Source organism: Aptenodytes patagonicus, chromosome 7 (genome assembly GCF_965638725.1).
Source record: "Aptenodytes patagonicus chromosome 7, bAptPat1.pri.cur, whole genome shotgun sequence".
Taxonomy (NCBI): domain Eukaryota; kingdom Metazoa; phylum Chordata; class Aves; order Sphenisciformes; family Spheniscidae; genus Aptenodytes; species Aptenodytes patagonicus.
This window is the reverse complement of record NC_134955.1, coordinates 21,329,576-21,343,488: the sequence shown is the minus strand read 5'-3', so window position 1 is coordinate 21,343,488 and position 13,913 is coordinate 21,329,576. Positions and strand designations below refer to the sequence as shown.

At 43.6% G+C, this 13,913-nt stretch overlaps 1 protein-coding gene across 5 annotated transcripts in view; it reads left to right on the top strand.

Annotated features, from left to right (window-relative positions):
• Positions 1–1,314: 1,314 nt before the first annotated feature.
• The window catches only part of KMT5B (lysine methyltransferase 5B), a 31,039-nt gene continuing 18,440 nt past the window's right edge, over positions 1,315–13,913 (top strand). Inside the window, exons 1-4 of one of the 5 annotated variants that reach the window (XM_076344296.1) lie at positions 1,315–1,437; positions 5,438–5,644; positions 9,553–9,798; positions 10,654–10,801. In XM_076344296.1, the coding sequence (XP_076200411.1) occupies positions 9,639–9,798; positions 10,654–10,801 (308 nt within the window). In that variant the 5' untranslated portion in view covers positions 1,315–1,437; positions 5,438–5,644; positions 9,553–9,638. Of the gene's footprint in view, positions 1,438–5,434; positions 5,645–9,552; positions 9,799–10,653; positions 10,802–12,354; positions 12,405–13,913 lie in introns of those variants that run through there. The other 4 variants (XM_076344293.1, XM_076344294.1, XM_076344295.1 and 1 more) reach the window with 4 other exon arrangements.

Genomic DNA, 13,913 nt, shown 5'->3' with positions numbered 1-13,913 from the left:
AGCAGCGAAGCCACCTTTTGTTTCAAGGGGGCTGTACTGAGGCGGGTGGCCCACGGAGCTGCTGCCTGAACAGCACCCTCCTCTAGGGGGGCGCTCGCACCCACGCCCAGCCACGAACACGCGTGGGGGGACGTGGCTGGGGAGGGGAACAGCGCGGCCCTGCTCCCCCCCTCCGGGGCTGCCCCGCTCGGCGGCCCGGGGAAGGAGGTGCCGTCCCAGTCCCTCCAGGCCGCGGGGGCCATTTTTAAATGCCTCTGTCAGGCAGCGGCAGGGGGAGCAGGTGCCGGAGCACGGGAGCTCCCCGAGAGGCTCAACTTGCGGTTCCCGCTCCCTCAGGCGGGGCAGGGCGAACTGTCGCCTCACAGACACCAAGGCGGAAGGGGCACATAAATCCTCCGCCGAGGAAATAAAGACAGCCTCCCGCCGCTCACCTCCGCGGCGGGGAGTCCCTCACATTTAAAGGGCAGCTCCGGGCGGAGGGATCCCTCCACCGCGTGAGCCGACCGGGACTTCTTCCGCACACACGGTCGGACGGCCCGAGCCGCGGGTGGCCCGAGCCTTGTTTTCTCTCAGCGAAATCCTTCCGCCGCGGCGCCGGGCCGCGCTGCGCTGGCAGGTCATGGGAGTTGTGGCCCGCGCTGTCCCTCCTCCGCGGGCGAAGTGCGGAGGCTCGCGGGCTGGCGGCCTGCCTCTGCACCGACCGGTGTGAAGCGACAGCTGGGGGAGGAGGCAGGGAGCGGCGCAGGTTGCGGGGGGGGGGGGGGGGGGGGGGGGGAAGGGAGGCGGGCTGTATTTACTGCGAGCGGTGTATCCTTCCGCAGCGGCGGGCGTAAGGCAGTGCCTGGCCGCGGTGTCCCTCCGCCGCTGGGAGCGCAGGCGGCGTCTCCCCGGACGGGGCGAGGAGGTCGCGGGTTTCGCTGGGAGAAAGAAGAAGAAACTTCGGAGCGCGGTGGCCGGCGCAGCGGCCCGCCTGGCTCGACAGGCCGGCGGAAAGAGGGCTCCCCGCAGAGAAGGAAAAGGAGGAGGAAGCGGCGGCGGCGACGGTGGCCGGTCCTCGCCGCCGCCCCGCGGGGTCTCTGCGAGGGAGCCGGTGGACTCTTTCTCGCAGAGCTCGGCGGAGGGATCTCTAGGCAGCTCCCCCCGTCCCCTCCCCCCTGCACCGCTCGGCCCTCGGCGCCGCCATCTTGGATTTTAATCCGCCATTTTTTTTTCCTCCCCCCACTCGGAATTATTTTTTATCACTATCGCTGCTTTTTTTCCCCCTCCTTAGTTTTCCTCCCCCTTCCCCCCTCCCTCGCTCAGTCTTCGCTTCCCCCCCCCCACCTTCCTCCCCTTTTTTCCCCTCGCTCCCTTCCCTTTGATGATTCATTTCCCCCCAGTGGCGGCTGGGGCAGCGCCGGCGGCGGCGAGGGACCCAGCGCGGAGGGCAGCCGGGAGGTGAGTGAGTGTGTGTGTCTTTCTTTGTGGGGGGGTCGCGACTCCCGTGGGCCCTGTGAGCAGGGTGCCCCCGCGCGTGGGAGGCGCCAGGGGCAGCCTGTCAGCAGGCGGTGAGGCGGGGGCGCCTGGGGCTGTGAGGGGGGCTGTGCCCCTCAGCTGGGGGGGGGGAGGGGGGGGACGACAGAACTGGAGGGGGGGTGCTCCGTGGGGCGGGCAGCGCGTGGGGAGCGCGGCGCGGGAGGGAGGGAGGGAGCGTGAGGAACCGTGCCCGGTGTCCTGTCCCGCGGCCCGGGGGCTGCCCCCCGCCGCGGGCCGGCCGAGGGGACAGCGTGCGGGGCCGCCGGCGTCCCCCGGCACCTCGGGCAGGGCGAGGGCGGCTTTCGGCGGCGCTGACAGACGGACCTCGCGTTCCAGGGCGGTTGAAGGGGGGAACCTGCGGCCTCTCGGAGAGAGGGGCGTCTGCAGGCGATGCGGCTTCCCTGTCGCACCTGGGGGCCGGGGGAGGTGGGGGGCCGCGGCGGGGCCGGGGTTTGATGGCGGCGCCGGCGGGAGGCGAGCCCTAGGGGGCAGCACGGGTCTGGGGAGGCGGCGCCACCGCCTGGCGCGGCCGGCCCCGATCCCCTTCCGCCGGCCGCTTCCCCCTTCGTTCGTCGCTGGATTTTGTGCGAGTAGTTTCAGCCTAGGGAGGCGTGGGGGGAACTTGGGGAGGAATCTGTTAGTTACTTGGCAGTTTGTGGCACTTCTGGTGTTAAATGGTTAGTGGTCCCGACGGCATGGCTTTCCTCTGTATGAGCCGCAATAGGAGTTTTAACCCGTGGTTTTTTTAACTGCTTGGTTTTTATTAAGGTCTGTTTTGAGTGACCATTCCGGGCTCAGAGCTTGCTGCAGTTAGATCGAAACGCCTGATATCTTGGGGTTTTTTTGTGATTTTTCATTGGGGAATATATGCTTTTAAGGAAGGGGTAAAGCACATCTTTGTCCAGGATCTGTATCTGAAACTCTAAAATCAAATTATCTTCAACATGTTATTCTCTGAAAAAGAAAAGGTGGGGGGTGAGAGAGAGAGTACGTGGTGTTTTGTTGAGTTGTATCACAGGCAGTATGAGAATCTTAAGTATATAACTTGGTGCAGTTTTCTGGTGGGTTGAATTCAGTGCAGGGCAACACAGATGGCAATCTGATCAGAGCATTTAATAGTATAACTTTACATATATAGTGGGAGGTTTTAATCAGTGAGGTTAAAATGTATTATGGAATGAGTTCACACAGAGTCGTGCTCTGTTTCCATAATCTGGTCGCTATAGCTATGGATGCATCCTCTTCTGTTTTCATTGAAAATGAACTTTTGTCTTGAAATCTTTAAGCCTTCTTCCTTGCAAGTAACACCGTGTGGGGAAATCAAGACTTACTTGATTGAAAAATGGGATTTGTTTGTTTGTTTATCATGCTATTTTGTTATTAGAACCAGATAGACACATACAAACTTCTCTGCTTTATACCTATTTGAGTTCACAAACTGGAAAATAAGACTTATGTAAAGTAATTACTTAGTGCATTGCATATTAAATGAATAAGTGGGATGATGTATCCTTGTATACTCAGTAACAGGACTGAACAGGGCTCTTGAATACTTGTTTTGCCCTGTTAGCGCTATCCTGTGGCAGGACTACAATTCCCAGTATTCTTTTCGCTTCAAACAGCATTGTGCTTTAATGCAACAGACAGTTGCCCAAGTTAACATAGTAAGTGTAAGGTATGATACGTCTCCGCTAAACAGTGAATCCAGAGCTGTGGTTTGAGAATGCAAAGCATTTGGGAGCAGTCCCAGCTTAAGTGCTCCTGACCTTGTTCCCCCACCCTCCCGTAACATCCTCTTGTACCATGGTTCAAGCCAGCAAGGTTCAGACTTTTCTGCTGACTCCCCTGATTCGGTCACCGCATGGCTCTGCAGTTGTCTTGCTGGCACAGAGGGAGGATGGCATGGAAGTGGGCACAAGCAGACGAGGGGGCAGCAGGGCTGCTTTTGGTATTATGCTCGTTTGAAGTCTTCATTGAACTGTAGTGCTGTTTGTGCCAGCCATGATGGGACTGCTCTGAACTGCTAGGTTCAACTGAACCTGTGTAAATTGCATCGCTAAACTGTTACAACAGCTTACACTTTTCCTTCCCCTTTCAGTGGTCCCGCTGCTGCTCCTCCAATACTGCATCCTCTGTTGCTCTAGTGTCCATTGGATCCTTTGTTAAACCTGCTCAGCACATTAAACCAACAGAAAATTGCCTGCTCTCCCCCCTGTTGGGTTAACGAGGTTAAATTGAGTTAGGGAGAGGTCCACTGAGCTCCAGAAATGGTGGAAATGTTTGTGTGAATTGGCAAGGGGGAGGAAGGAGGTTCTTCCTCTCTCGGGAGCAGTGAGCTTTTGGATTGTCTTTGTGAAATTCTGCTGAACACTGGAGTTGCTGCAGTGAGTTGGGGGGATCATGCAGCCTTTAGGGTGCTTTGGTCAGCCAGTTATTCACCTTCACCCTGAGAGGGCACCTAGTGGAGGAAGTGGGGGGTGGGGGGGAAGAGGAGAAGGGGCAGGAGCTGCTGAAGCACTTCTGTATGTGCATTCCCTCTCTGCCACTCATTTGTACTGGTACGCTGTTGCTTCTGTGCCTGCATTGTACTTCAATTAGTACTCAAATTGACACACAAAAATCACATGGCTGCAAAAGAACTGACACAAGAGAAAGTGGAAGTGTACAGACTGAGCTATTGGTGGGGGGATTGATGCCTGGGTTTGGGTCAGTTTTGGATCCATGTGTGCTCTCACAAACCTTTATCCTGGGGCTGCAGTTCTGCAACAGTTTGACTGACCTGAGTCAGTTTTGACAGAGTCTTACAGCATCCCACATGCTGCTGTTAATCCATGTCCAATTCTGCACTGAGCTTATTCTTGGAACTAACTAGCTGAAAAGAAACGCTCAAAACCCAAATTTTTTTCTTTTCTTTTTTTTTCTGGTGGTTTAGTTTACTGAACCAGTTCATCCCAGGGGCAAAGAAAGTAAAAAATGAATGTGAAATCAGGTGGCTAAAAAAAAGCATCTGCAGGGGTGGGACTGAAGTAGCCCTTCCTAGGTAACTTTTATCCTGTTGAGGAATTGCAGCCTAAACTCCAGAATTTTTGAAGTCCAGTGGGACCACCTGACCTTTCTTTAAGACAGAACTTTGACTACAGAGTTTATGGGAAAGTAAACTCCCAAATATCTTCTTTTTTTGTCACCCTCTGTGGTTGCAAAGACCTCTGTTCCATGCCTGGTCTTGCTGTGTTTTAGTGTCATCAGTAATAACTTGTAGTGTAACATATAACATTAGGTTCCTGTTTAAAGTGACACTGTGCATTGGCTTCACACCCTTTGTGAGCCAGAAGCATTCTGTGCCTCCCTTTCCTCTCTGGCTTAATGGTACTTGTCTGAGCTGTCAAAACCAGTAACCGAAATAAGATTTGAGGCTGTTTTGAATAACTCCTTAAAGCAGTGCAAGTTTTCATTTAGCTTTGATTTTGCTCAGTCTTTCGTATTCTTAGAAGCTTGAACGCTTTTTAGGAGTGGGTTTTTTGGTTTTTGTTTTTGGGTTTTTTTTGTTACCCAGATGGGGTGGCTGTAGTGAAATTGTCCACAGCCTGGTGATCCTATAGAAAAACTGGTTGCATAGTTTTGCTCTGCTTCCCAAACTCAAAGGTCTATTGCTTTTTTTTAGAGCTATCAGTAATGAAACATATATCTTTTCTTTTGATGCCAATGATTTGTCCAGAAAAGCTGAGGCTGTGGTCATTGGGTCTTTTGTTTTTTGTGACCTATATTTGCGTTAGGCCACTGCCTTGTTGGGGAAGACTTTTTGCAGCTATAATTAATCTAAAAAACAAAACCAAAACCAACAACACTCCCTCCCCCCCAAACTGGTTTAGATGTTTGTGTTCTTAAAATATGGTTCCTTGATTTTATTTTTTTTTTTTAGAAGGAGGTCCTTTGACTGCCTGTGTACTGGAGACCATGGGAAAGGGGAGGATGAACCTGCCCGTTAGGAAACCTCCTGATCCTAGTGTCTTTGCCTGTGTCCTGGAGAAGGATGAACAAAATCCACTGCCTCTGTTTAGAAGCTGTCCCTGTCCTTTAAGTAATAAATATTTATATGCAAAAACTGTGTTACGGAAGACTAAAATAAATGGTACTTGAATTTCTTATGGTTACTGATGTATGTGTTTGTATGGTTTAGGATTTTATTGATTTGCTTTTTGTGCAGCTTTTTTACCCCCTCACAACAAGACTTTTCTTAATTGATAGATTTCACAGATGAGAGCCCAACACCTGGGAGGCAGACAGCTTTTGAGATCCATTTTAACAGCCATAGAATTTCTTTACTCAAATTCATAGGGATTTACTGCACTTTCCAGTATAAAAGGACTAAGGCTTTTCGTATATGATATAAATCTGAATGGTACTGTTTAATCAGTCTGGTAAACACTTCTGGATAAATCTGGCTTTGTGAGTATCTTACGCGATGACAGCATTAATTGTGTTTGTCAGTTTTTGATTGGTGCTTCTGAACGTTACTGAAATGCAAATAATGCTCAGAAAGCGTGTTAATAGGTTTAATAAATTTAGAACTAGGTAAAAGAAACTTGAGTTTTCATTTTTGAGAGTACCGTTGCAATGAAATGCTAAATTCCTCAATGAGAGGTGCCAAATGTGATTGAGCTATATTTTGACATTTGAGGAAATGTGCCTGTAAAACTACTGTAATAGAATTATAAAAGGCAGTATAATTATAAAGAGTAGTGGTATAATTAATAAAGGGTTAAAACAGCAATGTGGACATTTACATTGAAATAAAAAAAGTCCCTTGGAAGCTGTAAATGTGTTGGTAAACTTAACAGTATAGATAAACCCAAAGTCATAAATGATCCATGCACGGTGTTAGATTATTTGATGGCAGAGCCTTTTAGCAGGAATTTTTAAGTATGTGGAGGTGTAAGTACACTCCAGTTTTTTCTTGAAAAGGAAGATGGTGTTCATCTCTTCCTTTTCCCCTCCATGCCTAAAGGGGAATGAGTCTGATGTAGAAAGTACTGAGAGCAAATCACATCTGAAGATGTATTGAAGATCACACATGGTGGTAATGAGTGGGACATCTCTTGCTCTCTTTTAGGTTATCTGTTGACATTAGGAGCTGGGATATTCACTGGGAAAGGAATCCTGTCTGCTGGTTCTAGCTTTTGATACCATCTCTTGAAAGCAATGTTTATGTATTGGGAGAAGCAATAGAGGCTGAAGAAGCACGCTTGCAGTCTTCAAGTTTGTCATTTGGCTGGTATTAGAAAATAAAAGGCAGCAGTACATGGAGACAAAGGTTTTCTTGCTCATTAGGCTGCTAGGCTCAAATAAACAATGATTTTTCATGAGAATGTTTGCTAGGCTTCACTAAATGACTTTTGATTCTGCTTGGGGAGGACTTCTGTTGTCATCTACATCAATATATCTTGCAGCAAAAGCAAGTATTTTTCCAAATGCTTAGTATGGTTTGAGGATTCTTCTGTGGCCACATTCCTTCTTACCTTTGCTATCGTCCTTTCCTTGTCATTACTGTATTTGTTAGGCAGAAGTGTCTTAGCACAGATAGTACTCACCCTTCCCAAACTGGGCTTATGAAAGATCAGTTTCCTTCTTAGCGCAGAGTACGCCTTTTTCCATCTGAAAGTGTAGCTACTGTACCTACTAGTTGTCAGAAACACTACTGTATTGAATGTTTTTCTTTCAGGTTGTTGCATACCAGTATTCATCTACAATCGGACTTCATGGTAGGCTTCACTGACCTGTACTGCTCTTGAACTGTAGCACACCACAGAGTATAGTTCAGTCCTGGTTTACAAAGAGAACCAAGACTGAATTTAGTGGAAGTCTTTAATGTAGTTTCTGTTTTAATGCTCTTTATTACCACTGTTACAAAAATGGGGAATGGGGTTTAATTAGAATATATAGAGCTGTAGAATGAATTGATTGAGAAGCAGAAAGAAGGAAGTTTAAGAGTGAGTTTGTCATTAAGTGTTTATGTGATAGTCAGTGCAGATCTTCACAGGGTAGCTGTCTTCTGAAAGAAGTTCAGGTGGGATGCTTAACAAGAAACTTTTTGGGGTTTTGGTTGGGGTTTTTTTTTTCTTTTTAAATATATGTTATCAGGCAAGCTCTATGAAGAAAAAAAAAGCCTAGTGCTTTCTAGTACAAGTTTAGCTGCAAGATTTCCAAGGTGTTGGTTTTTTTTTGGCGGTATTATGTAAAAATGTCTGGTTCTACATATAGCTAAATGCAATGAATAGGGTTTTCCCTAGCAAATTTTAAGTCTCTAGTTTGTTTTCTGAAGGCTGTATCTGGTAACTTTCTAAAGAATTTTGTCAGTATGCAGAGCGACTTTTGCATTCTGGTAGTCAAACTGTTCAGTTCCAGCTCTGTTAAAGAGCTGTGTTAAAGCTTGCTGGTCCAGTAAAATAGACATTTAAACTTTTTTTTTTTTTAATCTTGAGGTCAAAGCCAATCCCTTCTATCACTGGCAGCAAGAAAATTCCTTGTCCACTGAAATTATCTCAATTCTTTCTCTTTATATTGAGGCAGTGGTTCAGCCAGCTTTTCCTCAGTATGGTTCTGTTACACTTTGTTGATAATCTTACTATCCTTCTGTGACAATTTGTAAAAGGCTCTAAAACCTGTAGATTTCTGGATGATAGTTTTAGTAAGATGTTTGAGCCAATACATCTGTTAAGTCACTTGTCTCTACTGTTTTTCTCTTAATACTTCAATCTTCTGAATCTTTATAAGGAACTTAGTTACTAATCATCTAGCCATAAATATTTCTGTAGCTTTAAGTAGCTGGACCACATAGGTGTCTAACAGAAATCCAGTATTTTGCTACTCTTAACTGATTAAAAACAGAATTTCTACAAAAGACTCTTTCAAAACATCTGTTAGTTTGTTGCAAATTTCTTCCACCAGATTGAAGTGCCTGTTACATGATGCCTGTTATCTGCTGTGAGCAGAGCATTAATGCTCTTTTTTTAATAACAGTAAAAAGAAAAGGCACAATTTATTTCTTTATGAGGAAGCAGTAGGGAGGAGGATGAATTAAAACTGAGTAAATGAATTACTAATGCATAAATGCAATTGTAAAATAATTGTGTAAATCAGTGTCAGATTTTTTCCTGCAAGTTATACAGTGAGACATAACTGTACAAAAGCATTAGTAGCTTTCTTATAATTATTTATGCAATAAATATTGCATAATATAATTGAGACTGCAGACAAAAACTAGCATGTGCTTTGCTGGCCATTTATGTACTGTAAAATTTCAGCTCTACTTGTGACCCCACTTACTACTGGCCCATTGAGCCAGATGTGTTGTGACCATTTTTTTGTTACATGGAACAGTAAAAATAGTAGCCTGGGTCCTCTAGATCATCATTGAGGGTTTTTTGAACTCTGATTTTTAAATGAAGATTTAACATCTTTCCCCCACCCCTATTAAAAAAATGTTGTCAGTTTTCTGGTTGGGTTTTTTTTTTCGTTGTTTTTTTAACTGTGTTCTTTAGTTCTTGGAGGATGTTTGTATAATGTCATTCTTTGCTGTAGAGTTCCAAACAGGTTACAGATTTTATTTATTAGGAAATATAATCTTAATTGGGTGTGTATTCGAAAATACTCCATTTTTGGAGTCGCATAGCTGTGTGTGTATTTATCCATGTGTACGTATGCCTATATAAATACATAGGCATATATGTGTGTATAGTCCAGCTCTTAAAATTGAGTTATCCTTAGCAATTTATCAGCTTTAGAATTCCATCTTTGCTTCCAGATGTGGTTGTAAGTTGTAGGACAGTACTTCACCTGTGGATATCTGTATTTGCAGCAGTTCCCTGTACTAGTGCTAATGAACTGCTTTTCTTTCTTCCTAATGTGAATGCAGATCACCATCTTTCTTCCTGCCCCACCGTGTTGGGTTTTTTCTTTTTTTTTCTTCTTTTTGTTAAAATCTGTGTCTTGGAAACAGTTTCCCAGTAAGTTCTAATCATGTTCATGTTTTGCTTCCAGTAGGAATTGGAACTGAAATTATTCATCCACTTCTCCAAGCCTTTTGAAAAGTGACTAAATGCAACTGAGTCAGATTGTCTGTGGGAATGAAGTGGCTGGGAGAATCCAAGAACATGGTGGTGAATGGCAGGAGAAGTGGAAGCAAGTCGTCTAATGACCATGCGCAGAATCAGACCAAATTGCAGCATGCAGGAAAGGAGAATCCGAAGATGGGCAAAAATGGAGTTGAGAGAAGATCAAGCAGATGTATGTACATATTTATGCAGCTTAGTGCTGTGTGTGATTCATCTATCAATTTGCAAGTCAGGCTTCTGTCTTGTCTTAATTCATGAAGGAGGTCTGCATTCAGCATTTGGCTATCATCAGAAGCATTAATTATGTTTGTATTTGTTGGATGTGTTAACTCACTTCAGGAATATAGATCTCTTCAGATCAGTTTAAAAGTTAAGTGAGAATAACTGGATGTAAATTAATTTTGAACCCATGTAAGTATAAAATATGTGATTGGCACTAAGGGAGAACTAGTGTGATTGGAAGTGGATAACATAATTTGAATTACTAGCCCGACTTTTAGTGAATGCACATGTAGAAGTAAACCCCATTTTGAATGAAGTCACGTATATCAATAGTCATTATGAAATGGTTTTAAGGAACATGGATTTTTATTTTCACTGTTGGTCTGGGATGAAGGACTAAATACAAATTCAGAGTAAATCCTTTATTCGGATTTTGGGGAAAATCAGGTTTGAAATTGTCATGGCTTCATCACGTTTGTAGGTCAGAAATTTTAGAGGCAGGCATGACTGAACTGCGTAGTCTGGAAAGATGCTTGTAGTTGGGGAGCAGAAGAGAGAAGGAAACCAAAATTAATTAAAGACACCCATAAAATATATTCTAAAATACTTTCTCCATTGGCTGCTACATAAATGAACAAAAGCAAGAGTGAAAAACTAACTGTGCTCCTGCTTCTTCAGATATTTTATCATCTTCCTTAATTGTTCTGTATTTTTTGTCTCCAACCTGTGGCTGGCTGTCCCTGAGCATAGCTGGGCTTTATAACATTCTTTAAATGATATCTAATTTATGCTCTCTTATTTGCAGGTAGCGGTGCTTCAGGATTTGAGGGTCAAAGTCGTTATGTGCCTTCCTCTGGAATGTCTGCCAAGGAACTGTGTGAAAACGATGACCTAGCAACTAGTTTGGTTCTTGATCCCTATTTAGGTTTTCAGACACACAAAATGAATACTAGGTAACTTGTCTTTATTTTTCTAGAAAAGAGTTTATCTTCCTAGTTGATGTAATCAGAGGAAAACTGTGGAATTTCTTGCACGTTTATGAAAGTCTGAAAAAATGGCAATTGGCGAGTAGCTTCCGCCTTTAAAATGGTGTTGCATGTGAGACTGGAACTCGGAGCTCTGTAGCAGCGTGCATTTCTACTGCTATCATAGGTCTTTCTGTTAGCCCTCATGCGTGTTTATGCTGTAGAACAGGTTGTTAATACACAGTGTTTCCTAGCTTAAACAGTTAACTAATCGTAAGTTTTAAGCCATTAGTCATTGAAATATTTCAAAGACAGGAGTTAGTGTTTGGGAACTTTTCTGTTTATTTCATGTGCCTGGGTGCTTTCCCCCCTCCTGCCCCCCTTACTCTTATGACATCACAAGAAAGAGACAGTTCCTGAGCACTTCAGTGTTGGTGCCATTTGATCTTAAGTTCTTGTAGACCCCTGCTGAAAGAATGCTAGTCAGACATGTCTGTATGTATAAGATAAATCAATGTGCACACTGGGAACTTGCTTACCAGAATTGCACGTGCTTTTGCACTGTTACGCACCTGTCTGAATACTTCTGGTGTAAATTCAGTGTGGTCTTAGGGTTTAGTTGTTGCATGCTTCTTCCTGTTTTACAGACATACCACTGATGATAAGTATATTCTATAGATCTCTATTAAGCTTTTGTTTGCATACAAGATCTGCATTGCTAGCTTAATGGAGAAGCTATATATAAATGATAAGTTTCTAAGGACAGGAATCGTGTGCTTATTATTGTACAATGATAAGAACTGGGGTTTCCAGGCAGCACATCATGGGAAACAGGCTGCTCAACCGTTCAAACTGTTGCTGTGGCTATTTTTAAAGAAGAACAGTTTACCTGTGCAACCCAGTCACATAACTAGAGTATCAGTTAAGTAGATTTTTGTATGTATGTAACAAGCTGATTGCTTCAAAAATGACTGCTAGATTAATTGGTGTTGTCACATAACATAAATGGTTGCTGGTATAACCTGACAGCATGAGTTGCACATGAAATTGCAGCAGTGTGGTCCTAATAACTGTAAAGACTTACTCCAAAGAGATTTTTCTTTTTCGCTGGAGAGTGCAACATCCATCTTTAAGAGGAATGCTTGAGTTCTTCCTGTTCCCTCCATGCTGTTGGTTACAATAGCACATTGTGCCCAAAACAGTGTCTGGGTAGATACTCTTACAGTTCAGTTCAGAGTGTCTTTGTATTTCCAGCAGTTAATCAAGCTAAATATATATGCTCAAAAGACTTTTTTCTTTTGTTGCATAAATGGTAGTCTACAGGTTATGCACAGGTAGTTAATTCTTATGCTTTTTGCTAAGGAAATGATGTATTCATTGTTTAATAGTTGAAGAAGCTACTTTCAGAAATGTTGTTTTCTGCTGATATGTTTTCAACACCTAAAATACTTTTTTAATTACTGATTTGAATCAAAAGACTACACAAAGGCTATCATCATGTATTTCTTCCTTTCTCAGACTTGGAGAACAGTTACAGGCAGTCTTCAAGGACAATAGTTAATAATCTTGGAGCACTATGGGAAATACTTAGGTGAGGCTTAAAACTTCTACCAGAAACACATCTTCTTGCCTCTTTCTTAATGTCCTATTGGGAGAGTTTCTATTGTTGCAATGAATTAAAATAAAGGCATCAGCATAGTTCTTGTTTATCTTTTTGGTACAGTGATGACATCTGCTTGTTATTGTAGCTGTGATGCTTAGATCATCTTCCTCACATCTAGTAAGCTGTAGTCTTTCTAGAGCTCCTGAGATTTATTGTTGGCTTTGAGGGAAGACGGGGGGGAAAGCAAATATGAAAAGACTAGACCATTTTCAAAATACCAGATGCCAGTGCCCAAATACATGATTGTAATAGAAATTAAGATCTACAGCTTATGTTGGGGCATCTTCTGCTTCAGTGTGATGAAGTCATATTAGTTAACATAGTTTGTGTATTGAGGTGCACTTAAAGTAAAACAGCCATTTATGATGGCAAGCAAATATTTCCTGTTCCCTTGTTCTGATTCGTTTGAAGATGTACTGTGGAAGTGACTGTGCCAGCATTCTGCTTTGCTGTTGGAAACACATAAGAGGTTTGTATTTTTGCAACTAGCAGCACAGCATAAGCTGATGACCACTTACTGAAGTTGTACTTTACCTTACCTCTGGAAACCGAGTCTGTATTTTTGTATCTATAAGTGTCTTCTATATAAGCACTTTCCGTACTTCATTCATTCCTTTAGTTGAAGAGTTTGTAAAGACCTCTTGTTTTGCCCAGAGTATATTGATTAGAGGAAAACTAACTCATAGCATCCTAGTAAATTATCTAGATTATTGTTGGGACGTCTTTGTTTTCCATCTTCTTTATACTGAATTACTAATCTTATGGTAGAGTGGTGACAAGAACATGATTGTTGTTATTCTTTTTTTTTCCGGGGGCCATAAAAATAAAGTCCTCCAATTCCTGAATGCCCTCTGTTTTGGGAATTGGGCTATTAGCTCTCTAAGCTGTCAAGTCAGTAATGTCTGAAAGAGCTGAAGACTAGTTCTCAAAAGATTACAATCAGATCCCCCAATGAGTTTGTCCAGTGTTCCTCTGAAATATCTTCTTGTCACCAGGGATTTGATGGACAGCATAAAATGTAGCTCTGGAAATGTCTTCAGTGGCTTTACCCAAAAGTAACTTTTTTTCATCCTCTTGGCTTTCCAAGAGAAAGCAGGTTGTTTTCAGAGCTTCTGGCTCTTTACAAGCCCTGTGGTCATTCTTTCATCAAATTGGTAGCTCTTGCCTTGACAAAATAGCAGGTTAGCAGTTAATCAAAAAACCCCAAACACCCATATGTTAGGAAGTATAATCTTGTTGAGTATAGCTGTTCTAAGAGGTTTTGTTGCTTCTTGTACAAATCCTGTTATGTCAGACCTTTTTCTGTGATAAAGGATATCCTGGCTGTAAGATTTACTTAGTCTTGCGTGCCTGTCCTTTCTGTAAAAAAAAACCCTGATTTTGCAAGCTATTACTTCCTGGGTTGAAGGTTGTCTAACACTAGAGATTAAAACTGAC